The sequence below is a fragment of the Monopterus albus genome, unplaced genomic scaffold (genome assembly GCF_001952655.1).
Source record: "Monopterus albus unplaced genomic scaffold, M_albus_1.0 scaffold187.1, whole genome shotgun sequence".
Taxonomy (NCBI): Eukaryota; Metazoa; Chordata; class Actinopteri; order Synbranchiformes; family Synbranchidae; genus Monopterus; species Monopterus albus.
The window spans coordinates 805,385-823,447 of NW_018128067.1; the positions used below are offsets into that span (position 1 = coordinate 805,385).

At 40.3% G+C, this 18,063-nt stretch overlaps 4 protein-coding genes across 5 annotated transcripts; 2 read left to right on the plus strand and 2 right to left on the minus strand.

The window, feature by feature from the left end:
* The first annotated feature begins 1,470 nt into the window (after nucleotides 1-1,470).
* On the plus strand, nucleotides 1,471-5,852 carry LOC109969991 (HAUS augmin-like complex subunit 7). The gene is made up of 9 exons (XM_020617269.1): nucleotides 1,471-1,757; nucleotides 2,606-2,721; nucleotides 2,825-2,895; nucleotides 2,995-3,056; nucleotides 3,169-3,359; nucleotides 4,337-4,448; nucleotides 4,681-4,902; nucleotides 5,281-5,377; nucleotides 5,457-5,852. The coding sequence occupies exons 1-9, from the start codon at nucleotides 1,701-1,703 to the stop codon at nucleotides 5,516-5,518; spliced, it is 990 nt and encodes a 329-aa protein (XP_020472925.1). The 5' UTR covers nucleotides 1,471-1,700; the 3' UTR covers nucleotides 5,519-5,852.
* Nucleotides 5,853-5,919: 67 nt separating this feature from the next.
* mrpl49 (mitochondrial ribosomal protein L49) lies at nucleotides 5,920-6,993 on the minus strand. Its single transcript, XM_020617230.1, has one exon. The coding sequence runs from the start codon at nucleotides 6,959-6,961 to the stop codon at nucleotides 6,425-6,427; it is 537 nt and encodes a 178-aa protein (XP_020472886.1). The 5' UTR covers nucleotides 6,962-6,993; the 3' UTR covers nucleotides 5,920-6,424.
* A 3,379-nt stretch (nucleotides 6,994-10,372) lies between these two features.
* las1l (LAS1 like ribosome biogenesis factor) lies at nucleotides 10,373-13,022 on the minus strand. Its single transcript, XM_020617226.1, has one exon. The coding sequence runs from the start codon at nucleotides 13,006-13,008 to the stop codon at nucleotides 11,278-11,280; it is 1,731 nt and encodes a 576-aa protein (XP_020472882.1). The 5' UTR covers nucleotides 13,009-13,022; the 3' UTR covers nucleotides 10,373-11,277.
* Nucleotides 13,023-13,158: 136 nt separating this feature from the next.
* Nucleotides 13,159-17,337, plus strand: LOC109969974 (HAUS augmin-like complex subunit 7). Of its 2 annotated transcripts, XM_020617228.1 has the most exons (9): nucleotides 13,159-13,334; nucleotides 14,134-14,249; nucleotides 14,353-14,423; nucleotides 14,523-14,584; nucleotides 14,697-14,887; nucleotides 15,822-15,933; nucleotides 16,175-16,387; nucleotides 16,766-16,862; nucleotides 16,942-17,337. In XM_020617228.1, exons 1-9 carry the CDS (start codon nucleotides 13,173-13,175, stop codon nucleotides 17,001-17,003), a joined length of 1,086 nt encoding a protein of 361 aa, XP_020472884.1. In that variant the 5' UTR covers nucleotides 13,159-13,172; the 3' UTR covers nucleotides 17,004-17,337. The 2 variants fall into 2 exon arrangements, with proteins under 2 accessions (XP_020472884.1, XP_020472885.1); XM_020617229.1 differs by lacking the exon at nucleotides 13,159-13,334 and having other exon boundaries at nucleotides 14,176-14,259.
* Nucleotides 17,338-18,063: the final 726 nt, after the last annotated feature.

The window sequence follows — 18,063 nt, forward strand, 5'->3', positions numbered from 1 at the left end:
ATGTCTCTCGGCTGGCCTGGGAACGCCTCAGCATTCCCCCGGAGGAGCTGGAGGAAGTGTCTGGAGAGAGGGAGGTCTGGGCATCTTTGCTCAGACTGCTGCCCCCGCGACCCGGCCCCGGATAAGCGGAAGAAAATGGATGGATGGATGGATGGTAAAGGTAAGACCATAAACTTTTATTATTTCTAGTTAGAAATAAGCTCAATTGGAATAAATTGTAACCTCAAATTAAATATGGGTCACGTTTGTGTGAAGAATGCTGATATGAGCTATAAAACATAACGCATTGTCTGTTAACAGACAATTTGTTAACGGTTCATTTGTATTTGTAAATCTGACAGTGCCTCACCAGCTGTCAACTTCACCGCACGTCACTGATACCTACCACCATAGTCGTTCACTACTGAATGTCATACAACCCCTTCAGAATCAGCTTCCTTACATGTATAATGTTTGCATTTATCTGAAGCAGTCTTTTCCTTGCACAATGTAGCATTATGTCCTGTGTGCCCTAATCTTAGCCTAGACCAATTTATACATTTTGTTGCTTCTCAATCTGACAGCCTTCTGGATTTTTGACCAAATTCTAAGTTATTTAGCACTCAGCATTCAGTGCTCTTTTGGCCAATTTAATCTTATTTGCCGCCTTTTATATGCCTATGTATATGACTGACAAAAATGGACATTTGTGTCCAGATGTTAAAGGTTTAGATTGATTGTGGCCTATAATGGCTGCTGATCAAAGCTCCACGAAGCTGTAGCACAAGCCAAATGTGCGCTAATATTGGTGTAACCATCTGCTCTGCTGTCATATAGGAATTTTATATGTAGCCTATGGGGAGGTTGCCTGAATCTATAAATGTTTTTACAGGGCTATACATACTGTAATGGTGTCTATGAAATCATTGGATGTGCATTTTATGATAGGTTAAGGTTAGAAAATGGTGTGACTTGTGAGGCCCAGAATAATTATGATGGCATGGCCTGATAACCCTCTTTGGAGCCAAATGATAGATAAAACATTATATAACATAAATATGGAGCTTTGACAAGAATACAAACCAATTCTTTGGCACATTTAATTAAATATAGTTAACTGGAATTATGTATAAGTATTAGTAAAATTATTTGTCTGGATGACACCTAAAATGAGAACCCACTGGAGTTCCAAATTTTAATGAATGAGCTTACTCTTTCTTTATTTATATTTCTTGTATTTAGTGTATTCATGCCATGGCCGTCCCTGATAGGCTAATGGTTCGAATCAGGGTTGCGTCAGGAAGGGCATCCGACGTAAAACACGTGCCAAATGTCAACATGCGAGTAGTCACTGTGACGATTCGCTGTGGCGACCCCTAAACGGGAAAAACCTAAAGTGACTTTATAATGTATTCATGCCATATTATTGTATTGTTACATTACTGTATTATTCGTATTTTGTCTCATTTATTATATTTTATTACAAGTGGTTTAACCTCTTGTACTCTGAAGATGGATGATTATTGCTGTCACTTAGGCGAATAATTAAGACTCGGGGCTGATAGTAAAAATTACAGTTACACTTGGTGGCACTAATGCTCCGCCCGGTTGCAGTTCGTTAGTAAGCGAAGAAGAATGAAAAGCATCAGAACTGTTTGGCAACAGCCATTAAACAACAGAAGAAGAACACGCTTTACGAAGGACAGTGGTTTGTTTGGAAAATGGCGGGTGCTTTGAAAGAAAGGGAATTTGCACGATGTATTTATGATTCTTTGCAGGTAAAATAAGATAACGCAACTGTGAAACTAATTTAAATGACAGCAACAGTGTGCGCTATGGTTATATTTTTGCTTGGCCCTAATCGGCTATGTTTCTCCATCATTCATACACATACACATCAGGGATGAAGTCACAAAGACGTTTTGAAACAGCTGTCCAGCAGCGGGGTAAATGTTCGGATGTGTTCGTATGATCCAACTGTTGTTTACTGTTTGTCCCTTGGCGTGGCTAATAATTACCTAACGAGCTTAAACCGACGTCGCTCTTCTTCGCGGATCCCCTTTTTCAGAGGCACTGTCACCCTTCCATATGAAGTCAATTAACGTTACTGGGGAAAGTTTGTTCTAAACAGCTAGTAACTATAACCTTAAAAATAATAGATTACAACAAAGTCAGAGATCTGTTTTAAGCTACTCCGTGGATGTTATCCAAGCAAACGTCACGTGTTAAAATTTAGAAAAAATGTTTCATTTAGATGACATGATAGTTATGAAGACTATATATTTGTTGTATTGTTTTTGATTTTTCACTATACATAGAGCTTTCTGGTTTTAATGATGTATTAAATTAAAACCAAAAACAACTTTAAGTATCTACATTTTTTGTATAATTTTGGCTCAATTTCACATTCAGAAATTTTCTTTTAAGTTTTTGAAAAATTTAGTCCATCTAAGCCATCCAGCAATCAACCAAAAGTTTAAGGAGAATATAAATTGAATAAGGAAAACTCTGAACTACTGCACCTCATTTCATTACTTCTCACCAACCCCTGACATATTACTGTTATTTGCTGCTGTATACACATATCCACAAATGAATATTGTGTCTGGGTTTTGTCCTTGTTGAGGCTGCATCCTGCCCCTTGGTGGAAGGTCTGTACCTGCAGGAAGCAGACAGCATGCTGCAGCTGCTGTGTGTTCCCTCCCAGCACCGCACCGACATACTGGCATGGATCTGCAGCAGGTAGAATAAAGTGCATAGAACATTACCCATGTTTTCATCTAAGTTTAGAACTAATTTGTGTATCAGTATAAACAAACCTCTCTGTGACTGTGTCATTTTACAGTATCAGTCCAAATTTTGCCAATTCCAAGGTGATGACAATGGGATCTAAAGACCCAGATGTCTTGACTAAAGGTAATGTTGCCTCCTAATGGAATAGAGGAAAAATAATTGAAGTGACAGTGCCCAGGGTTTATAATTTATAGTTTGTTTTTCCGATCTGTTTTTGTATAGAAATGGCTGTGTTTGGGCAGAAGCTGATGCTGTGCAAAGCAGGTGACCTCGACCTGATCAGGGTGAGAGGCTGCAGCAAAATAGCACTGATGTCATCAATGTACAGATATTCATTGTAACAGTAAATAAAAATGTTCTATCATGTCTTTGTAATTTGTCAAACCATTTATCCAGGGTGATGCAAGTCATCGTCGACAACTTCTGTTCCTGGAGCAGCTTTTAACTCTAGTCCCAGGCTGCAAGAAATCTGCTGGGCACAGAGTGGATAAAGAGATGCTTCTGAACGAGCTCTATGCTGCTGAGAATCTGCCTCACCTCACACAAATGCTCAAACCCACCCTCGAGCCCTGGCCTGCACACATCAAGTACATAGAATTTACTGTCACTGACTATCCTCACAATCAGAAACAGGTTTATGTCAAGTAGGTTTTCACATACAAGAAATTTGTTTTGGTAATGTGGTGTAAACTGCTTAAGAAAACTGTAATTACTACAGAAAGGACTACACAAGTATAACAGTAAATGTACAAATTAGGAATAGAATTTTTTTTTTTTTTTACAGTAAACCTATGTTAAATGTATACATATGTTGAATTAAGAAAGGAGCTGGACAGAGTGCAAAGAGTGCAACAAGTTGTGTTCATGAAATACATCATGTTAGTGCATAAATGACCATGGGAGTGGGATGAAAGTCTGTCAGTGGGGGTAAAGAAAGCCCATTCTTTATAAGGGAAACTGCCATCTTAAGTCCTGGGCTTTCTTTATAAGGGAAACTGCCATCTTAAAGAAAGTGTTTTGGTGCTGAGTAGTCCTGGTCTTGATGGACAGCAGCTTCTTACCGGAGTGGAGTTTTTCAAAAAGTTTGTGTCTGGGTTTGGAGGGATCAGCTACAATCTTTTTGGCTCACTTCACAGTCCTGGAGCAATGGCAGGTTGTGGCCAGTCACACTCACCAGCCTGCTCTTGTCCTGGGCGATGGACACAGCGTACCATTATCAGTACCATTACTATATGTTTTCAGGTTGATCTGATATCTCAGCAACGCCTTGAGCAAATGTGTTTAAATTTGGAACAAATGTCTACTTCAGCTCAAAGATGAACTGATTAGTTGGTCATAGTGACCTCGTGTCTGTCCCATACCTGTGAACCTGACTTGTGGGTGGAGGCATACAACTGCACAGAGGTAATTCTAGTTATCCGCTGCAGGTTGTCATTTTAATGTACTCCCAGTGAGAGGCTGATTAGTAGATGTTTGGGTTTGGTGGGTCTTCTTTGTTTCTTCTTGTTGTCCAGCAGCAGAACCTTTACCTTTAAACGTCTCCTCTCCTTCTCTTACCTCACAGGGCATTATGCAAAGGCACCAAGTCATCTCATAAGCAGGGTAGAGAAGAGGGTGCTGATGTTGCCGCCCTTCTACAGTTGACTCAGTCAGCACTGGAGCAGCTACTGTCAGAGGTATGGTGCTGATACGGCTGGCGATGCCTGCAGCATTGTAAAGCCTTAAACTGAAAGAGGAAGGCCTTCCAACATTACTACTATGTGAATTAAGAATATTTGTCAGACACTCCAAGCAATTTTCTACTGTGGTTCAGAGCATTAATAATTATTTTAAATCTAATGCAAAAGCACAGACCTCATGGATTTGGCTGGACATGCTTGAATGTCATGGTAGTGATGAGTGCCACATTCTCCTCAGTGTGAGTTCCTGAGCGATGAGGCACAGAGTCCTGGAGTCTTCTCTCCAAGCTCACTGCGTGTGGCAGCATGTGATCTTCAACAGCTGATGGCTACTTTCAGCCATGTTTATGAAACAGACTTGAGAGTTTACTGCAGCAGAGATCCTCCCAGCTTCAGCACAGAGACTGACATCTTCCAGAGAGTACACCAACTACTGCTGGCCTGCAACACGGTACTCACACATAGTTCAGATAGTATTCAACCCCTTCACTTTTTGCAGTGTGTATCACAGATTCAATTCTAAATGGATAAAATTGACTTTTTTGCCTATTAATCTACAGTTTTTCATGATTTTAAAATTGCCAATTTTTTAAAAAGAAAAAAATCTCACGCTCATACACTTAACTATGTACTAACTAAGAAGTAACTAAAAATTGTAACTCGTTCAAAATAAATTTGGAACATACAAGTGTACAAAAAATGAAGTGGTCTGAATACTCACTTAAGCAACTATGTAGAAAATGGTGCAGACATGCACATATAAAAATCCATCAACACAGGCCTGACTTGTAAAATCAAAACACACTTTTTCCTCATACATGTTTCTCAGGAATTGGAAATGCTAAATGAACTATCAGAATATGAGGAAGTAAATCATCTGCTAACCCGACCTATCTACTGGAGCAGAGGAGAGAAGTGCACATTACGTAAGTAAATATACTTTCATACGCACACTCAGACGCAGTTTATTGCACATTGTTAAATACTTGTTTCCTTTTTTTCTAGCTGACCATCTGGAAGAACTTACCAGGCGAAGCAGAGAGTTTCTCTCCCTGCTTCACACCTGATGCTGTACATTACACTGCACAATGCAAGGCACTGGCCAAGAACGTCAAACCATCAGTGTGGATGCTGATTGACCTCTGTGAGCAAAGCACTCAAAATAATGCAGTACTAATGGGAGGGGAGCCTGATCTGTAATACTGTTAAAACTATGACTTTAAATACAATTGTGACCAACGACAAGTGTGATTTCACTGACATTACCCAGTGAGTGCCACGGTTGCTCAGACAATTCAGCAGAGCTGCACTCATCTTCCTCTGCACGTAGAGTCCATGCTATTTAATGTTAGTATGACTGGCATGTATATTGTATTACTGAATAAATTCAAATGTTTTTAACCTGCTTGTTTTTTCTATTGTAATTCCCTCTCGTTCATTTTATGATTATTTTTGAGCATTGCTATTTGTCAGATATTAACAATTTAAATTTTTATCCAGAAATTAGCTAAATGTGTGCTGGTTCATGCTTTAACCTTTTATGGACAGATAAAACAAGTGATTTAAATACATCACACAGAATTTGGAGAAAAGCTAAACCATCTGAGATGGAGAGAAAAGCTCTAACAATCAAATGCTGCTAAAGTTTAGGAACCTGTTGCGTTAACTGCAGTAAGAACAGACCGTGGGCTATGCCTTTATATTTATTATATTCATGACAAACACTTTTAACTGTATGATCCAATAACTTCAGCATCTTTGGTGTGGAAAAGAGTTCAGTGAAGTTGTGATTGCAGAAAAAAAACAGCTGCTTCCATATGGATTGAAACAGATTTTTAAAGAACTGTAGGGCAATGTTTCGACTGGGTGACAAGTCTGCAGAGGCCAACAAGTGCCAGTAGTCCCATCTATGTCCACATGGGTAGCTCAGCCCCAGAGCAAGGTGCTGTGACAGTGGCGGAAGGTCAGCACCGTCAGAAGCCCTTGCTGGCGAACCATTCCTTCAGCTCCTTATCGAAGTGGCCTTTGACCTTCAGGGTCATGGTGACCTCGTTGACCTGTGTGGGCAGCTCTTTCCCCGACACCTCCTTCAGATACTGCTTCACATCCTTTTCCAAAGCCCAAATGTCCCCCTCCACTTTTCGTACCAGCGTCGTCCTGCGGCTACCGTGGGTCAGGTCGGTGTAAACCGGAATGTTGTGCATTCGGGAGCGGCGGATCATGTACGGTAGAGGTGGCGGTGAATCTGCCGGAGGCGTCCAGCCAGACGGAGTGGGACCGACGTGTTTAGGCGGAGCGGGGACTCGCGTTGGAGGGATGAGCCGCTCTACGAACTTGTATTCTTCCGTAGACTCCAATATCACCATCTTTTTTTCTTCAGGAGCAGAGTTACAGACAAACCTGAGCCCGACAACGGCGGAAGGAGGTCCTGGTGTCCAACAGTGCAGCGTGAAAGCTCCACGCAGGACCCTGTAGAGCATGGTGGACTGGAAGGCGAAGGAGGCCGCCATGTTGTGTAGGACTGTGACGTCACGATACCGGATATAGTCATACAATTTCTGTAGCGTTTTCATTTTATGTTAAATATATGTTTATTTATTTAGTGCGGCAACGTATTACTGTCACCATGAGGAAGAATACTCTGTAACACGTTATAACTAGAAAATGTCCTCGTTTTAAGAAGAGGTACCAGGCAAATGGCCAAACCTTGTTGGGTGCCTTCTGTCTCCACCGGTTGGGGTGAGTGGATAGAAGAGAGAGAAAAGAAACGCAAAGCAACAATACACAACAAAGACAACAACAAACTATGGAAGACTGGGCAACTTGATGTGACTGGTGACTGCTCATCAGAAACAGGCCAAATTTGCTGCATAATGAATGGCATAAGTAATGAAAGAAAGGCTTCAAAATCAAAGCTGTGGATTTTATTGTTCTTATCCTTAACACATTATGGTCAAATGAACAGTTTTGGATTGTTAGAAATTAATAAATTAGTCAGATAATTATTAGACTTTAATGTGTTAGACTTTAATATGTGTTAGTAATGCAGTTTAGTAAGATTCAAAATCTGCTCTGTTTCAAGGTTAGCAGCAAGCCATGACACCGATTGTTTTCTTGTATTAATCTTGTGTAAGAATTATGTCTGAATGAATGTTTAGTTACACATCACGCATACAACATACACACATATTGAGCTACCTCATTTTGTTGTGACTAGGTAATACGCAGCTGCTCCAAGAATGTGGAGCTCTAGATAAGAGATGGAGTCTGCGGGACGGACTTCATCTGTGTAAGGGGTTAACCCAAAACTGATAAATGTATTAGGCTCTGTGTTTCCAGGTGCTTTTTCCCTGCTCTCTTCTCCAGCAGCTTGTCTGAAGGAGGGAGCCCTGGGTTGTATTCTGTAATCCTTTTTATACTTTTATATATTGTAATGACCCCTGATATATATATATGATACAAAGTGATTTTTAAAGGTATCACACACAGAGGACACAGAACAGCTCTATATTATTCACTCTGACATAAAGCTGAAACTTACTGTTTAGAAGTGAAGTCTCTTGTAGGGAAGGGAGAAGTTGTACTCTAACAGTGGGAGCTATCCTTTTCTGTGTCGCTGTCTCTGGAGGAGTTGCCTTAGTCACACCTCAACTTTGTCTGTTCCTGGTAAAGCAGTGAGCTCTGGCAGTACATGTCAGCCCACTACATGCATCACATGAACAGCAGGAGGACAGTTTGTTTAGAGTTGTTGTGGAGTTCAAGTCAAAGAGGGGAGAATGGACACGGAGCTCTAGCTGGATGGAGAGGACACATTTCTGAATAAACCGGACGGCATGGACGTAAGCAACAGATTGTTTGGCCTGCTCCCTTTATTGTTCACTTCAGTTCCATTCTGGTCCTAAGGGTCAAGAATAGATCAATGGCAGATATGTTGTATTATATTTAGATGAAAATAATAAGAATCCTGGCAAGTAAGGATTTACTTGTAAATTGTTGAGAGTTATATAATAGTAACAGAAGAATAAAGAACTGGTAGGATTCAGAAACTGTTGAAAGCACAGTGTTTACTTCTGATATATACATGTTTTTGCACATAGCAATACTCTGTTTAACTTATTCACTCTAATAGAAATGTTAGGGTGATTTTCATTTTTAGATAGAAATATATAATTAGTTAGGGTTTTATTATATAGCATACATAAGTTTATATATTTTACTCTCACAGTTGTGTTTATGTTTATGTAGTTACATATCACCGTAAGTCTGCATTTAATCACTGGACAGTATTTTCTGTGTAAACCAACTAGGGTACTGTTTAACATCAAAGGGAGACTGGTTCATTAAAACACTGAGTTTTAAGATTTACAGCTTTAGCAAAGAGGGTCCACAGTTAAGTTATATTACTACCTGGCTGTAGAGGCCAGGGAATTTGGGGTCACTGGGACACTAGGGGTAATAAACAAGAGATTAGATCTAAAAGCCATAACAAGAGGAAGACCTTCAAAAGACAGGGCAATATACAGACACACACAGGCAAGACAGTTTAATTAGCCAAACGGGAAGCCATGCGTCTCTTGGTAACAAAGAAAGGATAGGTGTCTATGTAAGAATTAAGACAGGGCAAGTATTCCTCCCTTTTTAGGGTGTTATCTACAACCATTGGATCAGAGAGGATGACTGGAGGATGGACGGACTGAAGGACCAATCTTGGGAGAATTAAGTTTAAACCACAATTCCTCCCCAACAGTTTTTGGACCAATCAGAGAGTAACATTTTTTCATATAAATGTTGTGTACTGCTAAGTTGAATTTAGTCTTTTCTGTTTATCCTAAACAGAAGAGATCCATGTGCACATGCTTATTTTGATACGTTAATGCATAATAAATTTCATATAGAGAAATATATCTTTTATTAGTCTTCTCTTTTCAAAAGAATGGACCTTTTTTCTCACAGAAACAACTCAAAACTGTATAGCATATAATTACTGTAATATTAAACAGATTGCAAACCTGGAACACACAGGACAAATTCATCTCTACAAGCTGGTGGAGCTCATTGGTTCTACATGGGTGTCATTTCCATGATGTTGTTTGGCCTGGGGTTATAATTTAATTTGACATACTGGTTAGTACAAAGTTAAATGTCTACTATATTCTAATATATACAGACATGTTTATTATTTCTTGTTATCAAAATGGCATCTCATGGCACCCACACAGATTCCCAGGCTCATGACCTCTTAAAACAAAGTGGTGTCTACTTATGAACCCCAGTAATCAGCTGCCTGCCAGTGTTGACCAGAACCTTTGGAGAAACAAAAAGCAGATAGATTGCCAATTAATCTATGAAATATGGTGACATTAAACTCTGGTATGAAAATACCAATTCTTGTGTGTCCAGTATCAGGTTGCTTAGACCCATATGTATATATTATCACAAACTTATAGAACTGATTTCCTACATAGTCACTGACTACCTCATCAATATTATCCATTTCTGACCACCTCTTCTTGTCTTCAAGCAGTTGAAAGTTAACTTGTACATCCAGAATAATCCATGGAGGTATATTACCTGAAACACCTGATGGACTGTAATTTGCTCATTCAACCCATACTCTCCTGCTATCTTATATAAAAAATGTAACAGGAAACCTTTATCATTAAACTTTACATATTCCCAACATCCATCAAGAACCCTAATGGTAGGGAGTTTCTATCCACTTCTCTGTAACTTTACCCAATATGCTAATGATAGTTTTTCTCATCGAAGATGTAGTGGCAACTTGCCAGCTTCAATTAATAAGGTATTTATTGGAGATCATTGGAGAATCATTGCATCTAAACACAACCATACAGTAAAGCTCTACTCTGAATCCTATCTCAAAATGTGTACATTGGTTTTACATGCTTTTCCATATACTTCTCAGGTTATTTTTCAGGCTGCTTTGTTACAGATCACTATCTCTCATATTAAACTGTAATTTGTGCTTAGATTTTTTTTATTGTACTGACATTTAATTCTTGTCCTCATGCTGCTGTTTGCTGTCTCCCTTTAACAATACATATAAGCATATTACCAGGATCGATGATATATTTCAGCTAAAATTGGCACCCTTTCAAAACCAATGCTACAATTCAGCTTTAGAATTATTACACTGAAAAAACACAATCATATTCTTTGAGTGGAGAAAAGGTTTTATTGAACATATGTGAGCAAATAAAAATGTATCACACAAAACCATCCTAGTGCTTATAACAATATCCCCTCTGCCAGGGTTTTCACAACTGTATTAGCAGTGCAAGATGACTTACATGACAACTCTAACTGTAGGCTACATCAGAACAAATTAATCATATCACACTCCTATCTCACAGTCTTGCCATCTGCAACATATGTTTCACAGGATGTGTTAAAAGTCTGCACTAGAGCCACTTTTATCTTAGCCACATATTAAAAACAATGTACAGTGTACATTATGATGGCTTTACATTAAGGCTCAAACACTTATTTTCAACAAAATTAATGTGCCGATTTGTTATTGTTTCTTAATTAACTGACAAAATGTTTGGTTTATAAAACATGTGAAAAAAATGGGTTTTGAAGATGTCACTTTGGCCTCTGGGAAGTTATAATCAACATTTTTCATTAGTTTCTGACATTTTATTAATCAGGTTGTTATTTTACTCCAACAATAAACTGTGTTTAACATTCAAGTTTCTATATATTTGACCATTTTGTGTCTTTTTTGTGTCAAAACATCAGAGATCACAGGTTCAGCCATAGGCCAGCAGTTAAAGGCTAATATTTCAGAGTATTAGCTCCTGACTCAAAAAAGTTTCAGTCCAGATTTCAGCTTGTTAACATAACTTTGGTCCCAAATAAGGCCTTCAGCCGTTCTCACTGGTGCTGAGGCTCCTGGGATGTTGTGTATTGTGTTGCCCTCTGTCTCCACCGGCTGGTCAGAGACAGTCATTGTTGAGTAGTGTTCCACCATGAAGTATGAAGGGTCATCAGACTGGCCAGGGACTTTACCAAGAGGATAATTCTCCCACAAAACTTTATCAGCACACACCTGCCATGGAGAACCTTTGAGCTGCTGAGCTTTTTCAGCCTGAACATCTGCCCAGTTGTAATCCTGGGAGGACTTGTTCCTCTCTTGGTCAGCTGTGGAGTGCCAATGATGGCTGTGGCACGGTGAATGCTTCCGCTTCTCAAGCAAACTCTCCAGCGTATATATGGGCTGTTGATTTTGCTCCTGAGAAGGTCCAGAGACAGAGTGTGAGGTCTGAGTGTAGATGGAGCAGAGCTGGAGCAGTTTCTGTTGGGTTTCACCAGGGAGAGGATGCTCCATGTCATTCAGGATTAACTGGAGCAAGTGAGGCGTGGTGACACAGGGAGCATCCAGGCATGCTGACAGTAGCTGCTGCCACCTCAGCTGGATGCGGTTTACAAAAATCCTGCCTTTCATTCTAGCTTTCTTCTGTGCTTTTGTTTCAAAATGGTATTCAAATTTGTTGTTGTTACAGAGGATGACTTCTGAAATCCAAGCAGAAAGGTAGAAAGCCCTGTGATTATTTGTGTCTTTGGTGAGCAGCTTCAGCTCAACAAAGAGCTTCTCCAGAAGGTGATGAATAAACAATGGTGAGTTGAGCAACTTCAGGAGGGGCAGCCAAAAACGCAGGAAGGTTTGAGGAAGTTTGGGTTCAGTGGAACTGGTGTTGACAGATGTGTCACAGCCTAATGCGTCCAGTTGTTCAACAGTAGGAACCAGAAACCCATCCTCCAACAGCACATCAATCAGCAAATCACTTGACTCTGAGGCAAACTGCTTGATCTCACCTAATAACCAGCTCATGTCTGCAAAGGGGGAAGGCCACAAGTTCTTCTCTTTGTCTTCAGGAGGCCCATCAAAAGCTTGGTACTGCTCCTTTTCAAATGATATGAGAAGTTCTCGTGCATTCTTGTAGGCTTCCATTTCTTTTTGCCTTGCAATAAGCTCATCCTCTTGGCGTTTCAGGTCAATCTCTTCCTCCTCCTCTCCATCTGACTGAGCGTCCCAGTCCTCATTAGACCCTCCTCCCAACTGCCTGGACCAGTATTCCTTCTGGAGCCAGTCCAGAAGAACTTCACATCCTTTTCGACACCATTTTAAAGTTGGGAGCTTCCTGTGACTAAAATCATGCCTCAGGTCTACAACCCACTCTGGGATGTTCAGATTCCTAGCCAGCCGCCTCAGTGGTTGGGTTGTTTTCCCCCGTTGTCGCTCAATGATCAAATTGACAGACCTCACTAGGGCGGCTCCATAAAGCAGCACCAGATCATCTCCATCCAGCTGCCCTGACCGGTCCAGCACCTGGCACCTCACCAGGTCCGCTGTGCTGTCCACTGCCACAAGGGTACTATTGGCATACCTGGCTTTCCAAGCTGATATCCTCTGCACTGCATACCTCTGTAAGGCGGAATCCTTGGAGTAAAGATACTCCTGAACCTGATCCCACTCAGCTTTGTTGCTCCATGGTACCACATGACGTTTTTTCAGTGCGCGCTTTCTCTCCATTTTAACGGCGAAAGATGAACCTACTGTGAACTTACGTTTCAAAATGGCTTTTGACAGCCACTCATCAAATCTCTAAAATCAAAAAACTAAATCGTAGTATAGGTTTAGGCAGTTGGTGGCACAAATTTTCCGCTCGGTTGCAGTTCGTCAGTAAGCGAAGAGGAATGAGGAGCCTCAAGAATTGTTTGCCAACCGCGATTAAACAACAGAAGAAGAAGAAGAAGAAGAAGAAGAAGAAGCTGCTAAGCGGATTGTTTAGAAAATCCAATCAAGTCAACTTAAGTATCGTTATTGTCATTGTGCATAGCAGAACGAAATTTCTTCCGGTAGGTCTCGGCTTAAAAGACACATTGTTTACATACACAACACAAAAATTGTACAAGTCAATATAAAATATGAACAGATAAAAATGAAGATGTATGGGACCTAATCAGCTCAACAGCATATTAGCAGCAGAAGAAAATGGCGGGTGCTTTTGAAAGAAAGGGACCTTGCACGATTTTTTTTTATGATTCTTTGCAGGTAAAATAAGATAACGCAACTGGAAAACAAATTTAAATGACAGCAACAGTATGCGCTATAGTTATATTTTTGCTTGGCCCCAGTCGGCTTCGTTTCTCCATCATTCATACACATAAGCATCAGGGACGAAGTCACAAAGACGTTTTGAACCAGCTGTCCAGCAGCGGAGTAAATGTTCGGATGTGTCCCTATGATCCAGCTGTTGTTTACTGTTTGTCCCCTTGGCGTGGTTAATAATTACCTAACGAGCTTAAACCGACGTTGATATTTCCAGAGTGTTTTGATTTTTCACTATACGTAGAGCTTTCTGGTTTTAATATTAAATTAAAACCAAAAACAACTTTAAGTATCTACATTTTTGTATAATTTTGGCTCAATTTCACATTCAGAAATTTTCTTTTAAGTTTTTGAAAAATTTAGTCCATCTAAGCCATCCAGCAATCAACCAAAAGTTTAAGGAGAATATAAATTGAATAAGGCAAACTCTGAACTACTGCACCTCATTTCATTACTTCTCACCAACCCCTGACATATTACTGTTATTTGCTGCTGTATACACATATCCACAAATGAATATTGTGTCTGGGTTTTGTCCTTGTTGAGGCTGCATCCTGCCCCTTGGTGGAAGGTCTGTACCTGCAGGAAGCAGACAGCATGCTGCAGCTGCTGTGTGTTCCCTCCCAGCACCGCACCGACATACTGGCATGGATCTGCAGCAGATAGAATAAAGTGCATAGAACATTACCCATGTTTTCATCTAAGTTTAGAACTAATTTGTGTATCAGTATAAACAAACCTCTCTGTGACTGTGTCATTTTACAGTATCAGTCCAAATTTTGCCAATTCCAAGGTGATGACAATGGGATCTAAAGACCCAGATGTCTTGACTAAAGGTAATGTTGCCTCCTAATGGAATAGAGGAAAAATAATTGAAGTGACAGTGCCCAGGGTTTATAATTTATAGTTTGTTTTTCCGATCTGTTTTTGTATAGAAATGGCTGTGTTTGGGCAGAAGCTGATGCTGTGCAAAGCAGGTGACCTCGACCTGATCAGGGTGAGAGGCTGCAGCAAAATAGCACTGATGTCATCAATGTACAGATATTCATTGTAACAGTAAATAAAAATGTTCTATCATGTCTTTGTAATTTGTCAAACCATTTATCCAGGGTGATGCAAGTCATCGTCGACAACTTCTGTTCCTGGAGCAGCTTTTAACTCTAGTCCCAGGCTGCAAGAAATCTGCTGGGCACAGAGTGGATAAAGAGATGCTTCTGAACGAGCTCTATGCTGCTGAGAATCTGCCTCACCTCACACAAATGCTCAAGCCCACCCTTGAGCCCTGGCCTGCACACATCAAGTACATAGAATTTACTGTCACTGACTATCCTCGCAATCAGAAACAGGTTTATGTCAAGTAGGTTTTCACATACAAGAAATTTGTTTTGGTAATGTGGTGTAAACTGCTTAAGAAAACTGTAATTACTACAGAAAGGACTACACAAGTATAACAGTAAATGTACAAATTAGGAATAGAATTTTTTTTTTTTTACAGTAAACCTATGCTAAATGTATACATATGTTGAATTAAGAAAGGAGCTGGACAGAGTGCAAAGAGTGCAACAAGTTGTGTTCATGAAATACATCATGTTAGTGCATAAATGACCATGGGAGTGGGATGAAAGTCTGTCAGTGGGGGGTCCTGGGCTTTCTTTATAAGGGAAACTGCCATCTTAAAGAAAGTGTTTTGGTGCTGAGTAGTCCTGGTCTTGATGGACAGCAGCTTCTTACCGGAGTGGAGTTTTTCAAAAAGTTTGTGTCTGGGTTTGGAGGGATCAGCTACAATCTTTTTGGCTCACTTCACAGTCCTGGAGCAATGGCAGGTTGTGGCCAGTCACACTCACCAGCCTGCTCTTGTCCTGGGCGATGGACACAGCGTACCATTATCAGTACCATTACTATATGTTTTCAGGTTGATCTGATATCTCAGCAACGCCTTGAGCAAATGTGTTTAAATTTGGAACAAATGTCTACTTCAGCTCAAAGATGAACTGATTAGTTGGTCATAGTGACCTCGTGTCTGTCCCATACCTGTGAACCTGACTTGTGGGTGGAGGCATACAACTGCACAGAGGTAATTCTAGTTATCCGCTGCAGGTTGTCATTTTAATGTACTCCCAGTGAGAGGCTGATTAGTAGATGTTTGGGTTTGGTGGGTCTTCTTTGTTTCTTCTTGTTGTCCAGCAGCAGAACCTTTACCTTTAAACGTCTCCTCTCCTTCTCTTACCTCACAGGGCATTATGCAAAGGCACCAAGTCATCTCATAAGCAGGGTAGAGAAGAGGGTGCTGATGTTGCCGCCCTTCTACAGTTGACTCAGTCAGCACTGGAGCAGCTACAGTCAGAGGTATGGTGCTGATACGGCTGGCGATGCCTGCAGCATTGTAAAGCCTTAAACTGAAAGAGGAAGGCCTTCCAACATTACTACTATGTGAATTAAGAATATTTGTCAGACACTCCAAGCAATTTTCTACTGTGGTTCAGAGCATTAATAATTATTTTAAATCTAATGCAAAAGCACAGACCTCATGGATTTGGCTGGACATGCTTGAATGTCATGGTAGTGATGAGTGCCACATTCTCCTCAGTGTGAGTTCCTGAGCGATGAGGCACAGAGTCCTGGAGTCTTCTCTCCAAGCTCACTGCGTGTGGCAGCATGTGATCTTCAACAGCTGATGGCTACTTTCAGCCATGTTTATGAAACAGACTTGAGAGTTTACTGCAGCAGAGATCCTCCCAGCTTCAGCACAGAGACTGACATCTTCCAGAGAGTACACCAACTACTGCTGGCCTGCAACACGGTACTCACACATAGTTCAGATAGTATTCAACCCCTTCACTTTTTGCAGTGTGTATCACAGATTCAATTCTAAATGGATAAAATTGACTTTTTTGCCTATTAATCTACAGTTTTTCATGATTTTAAAATTGCCAATTTTTTAAAAAGAAAAAAATCTCACGCTCATACACTTAACTATGTACTAACTAAGAAGTAACTAAAAATTGTAACTCGTTCAAAATAAATTTGGAACATACAAGTGTACAAAAAATGAAGTGGTCTGAATACTCACTTAAGCAACTATGTAGAAAATGGTGCAGACATGCACATATAAAAATCCATCAACACAGGCCTGACTTGTAAAATCAAAACACACTTTTTCCTCATACATGTTTCTCAGGAATTGGAAATGCTAAATGAACTATCAGAATATGAGGAAGTAAATCATCTGCTAACCCGACCTATCTACTGGAGCAGAGGAGAGAAGTGCACATTACGTAAGTAAATATACTTTCATACGCACACTCAGACGCAGTTTATTGCACATTGTTAAATACTTGTTTCCTTTTTTTCTAGCTGACCATCTGGAAGAACTTACCAGGCGAAGCAGAGAGTTTCTCTCCCTGCTTCACACCTGATGCTGTACATTACACTGCACAATGCAAGGCACTGGCCAAGAACGTCAAACCATCAGTGTGGATGCTGATTGACCTCTGTGAGCAAAGCACTCAAAATAATGCAGTACTAATGGGAGGGGAGCCTGATCTGTAATACTGTTAAAACTATGACTTTAAATACAATTGTGACCAACGACAAGTGTGATTTCACTGACATTACCCAGTGAGTGCCACGGTTGCTCAGACAATTCAGCAGAGCTGCACTCATCTTCCTCTGCACGTAGAGTCCATGCTATTTAATGTTAGTATGACTGGCATGTATATTGTATTACTGAATAAATTCAAATGTTTTTAACCTGCTTGTTTTTTCTATTGTAATTCCCTCTCGTTCATTTTATGATTATTTTTGAGCATTGCTATTTGTCAGATATTAACAATTTAAATTTTTATCCAGAAATTAGCTAAATGTGTGCTGGTTCATGCTTTAACCTTTTATGGACAGATAAAACAAGTGATTTAAATACATCACACAGAATTTGGAGAAAAGCTAAACCATCTGAGATGGAGAGAAAAGCTCTAACAATCAAATGCTGCTAAAGTTTAGGAACCTGTTGCGTTAACTGCAGTAAGAACAGACCGTGGGCTATGCCTTTATATTTATTATATTCATGACAAACACTTTTAACTGTATGATCCAATAACTTCAGCATCTTTGGTGTGGAAAAGAGTTCAGTGAAGTTGTGATTGCAGAAAAAAAACAGCTGCTTCCATATGGATTGAAACAGATTTTTAAAGAACTGTAGGGCAATGTTTCGACTGGGTGACAAGTCTGCAGAGGCCAACAAGTGCCAGTAGTCCCATCTATGTCCACATGGGTAGCTCAGCCCCAGAGCAAGGTGCTGTGACAGTGGCGGAAGGTCAGCACCGTCAGAAGCCCTTGCTGGCGAACCATTCCTTCAGCTCCTTATCGAAGTGGCCTTTGACCTTCAGGGTCATGGTGACCTCGTTGACCTGTGTGGGCAGCTCTTTCCCCGACACCTCCTTCAGATACTGCTTCACATCCTTTTCCAAAGCCCAAATG

Coding starts and splice junctions, on each gene's coding strand:
- LOC109969991 (XM_020617269.1), top strand. CDS start 1,701: ATGGCGGGTGCTTTGAAAGAAAGGGAATTTGCACGATGTATTTATGAT. Junction 2,896..2,994: donor CCCAGATGTCTTGACTAAAG/GTAATGTTGCCT, acceptor GTTTTTGTATAG/AAATGGCTGTGTTTGGGCAG. Junction 3,360..4,336: donor CCCTGGCCTGCACACATCAA/GTACATAGAATT, acceptor CTTACCTCACAG/GGCATTATGCAAAGGCACCA.
- mrpl49 (XM_020617230.1), bottom strand. CDS start 6,961: ATGGCGGCCTCCTTCGCCTTCCAGTCCACCATGCTCTACAGGGTCCTG.
- las1l (XM_020617226.1), bottom strand. CDS start 13,008: ATGGAGAGAAAGCGCGCACTGAAAAAACGTCATGTGGTACCATGGAGC.
- LOC109969974 (XM_020617228.1), top strand. CDS start 13,173: ATGAGGAGCCTCAAGAATTGTTTGCCAACCGCGATTAAACAACAGAAG. Junction 13,335..14,133: donor GCAGAACGAAATTTCTTCCG/GTAGGTCTCGGC, acceptor GTCCTTGTTGAG/GCTGCATCCTGCCCCTTGGT. Junction 15,934..16,174: donor TGGAGCAGCTACAGTCAGAG/GTATGGTGCTGA, acceptor CATTCTCCTCAG/TGTGAGTTCCTGAGCGATGA.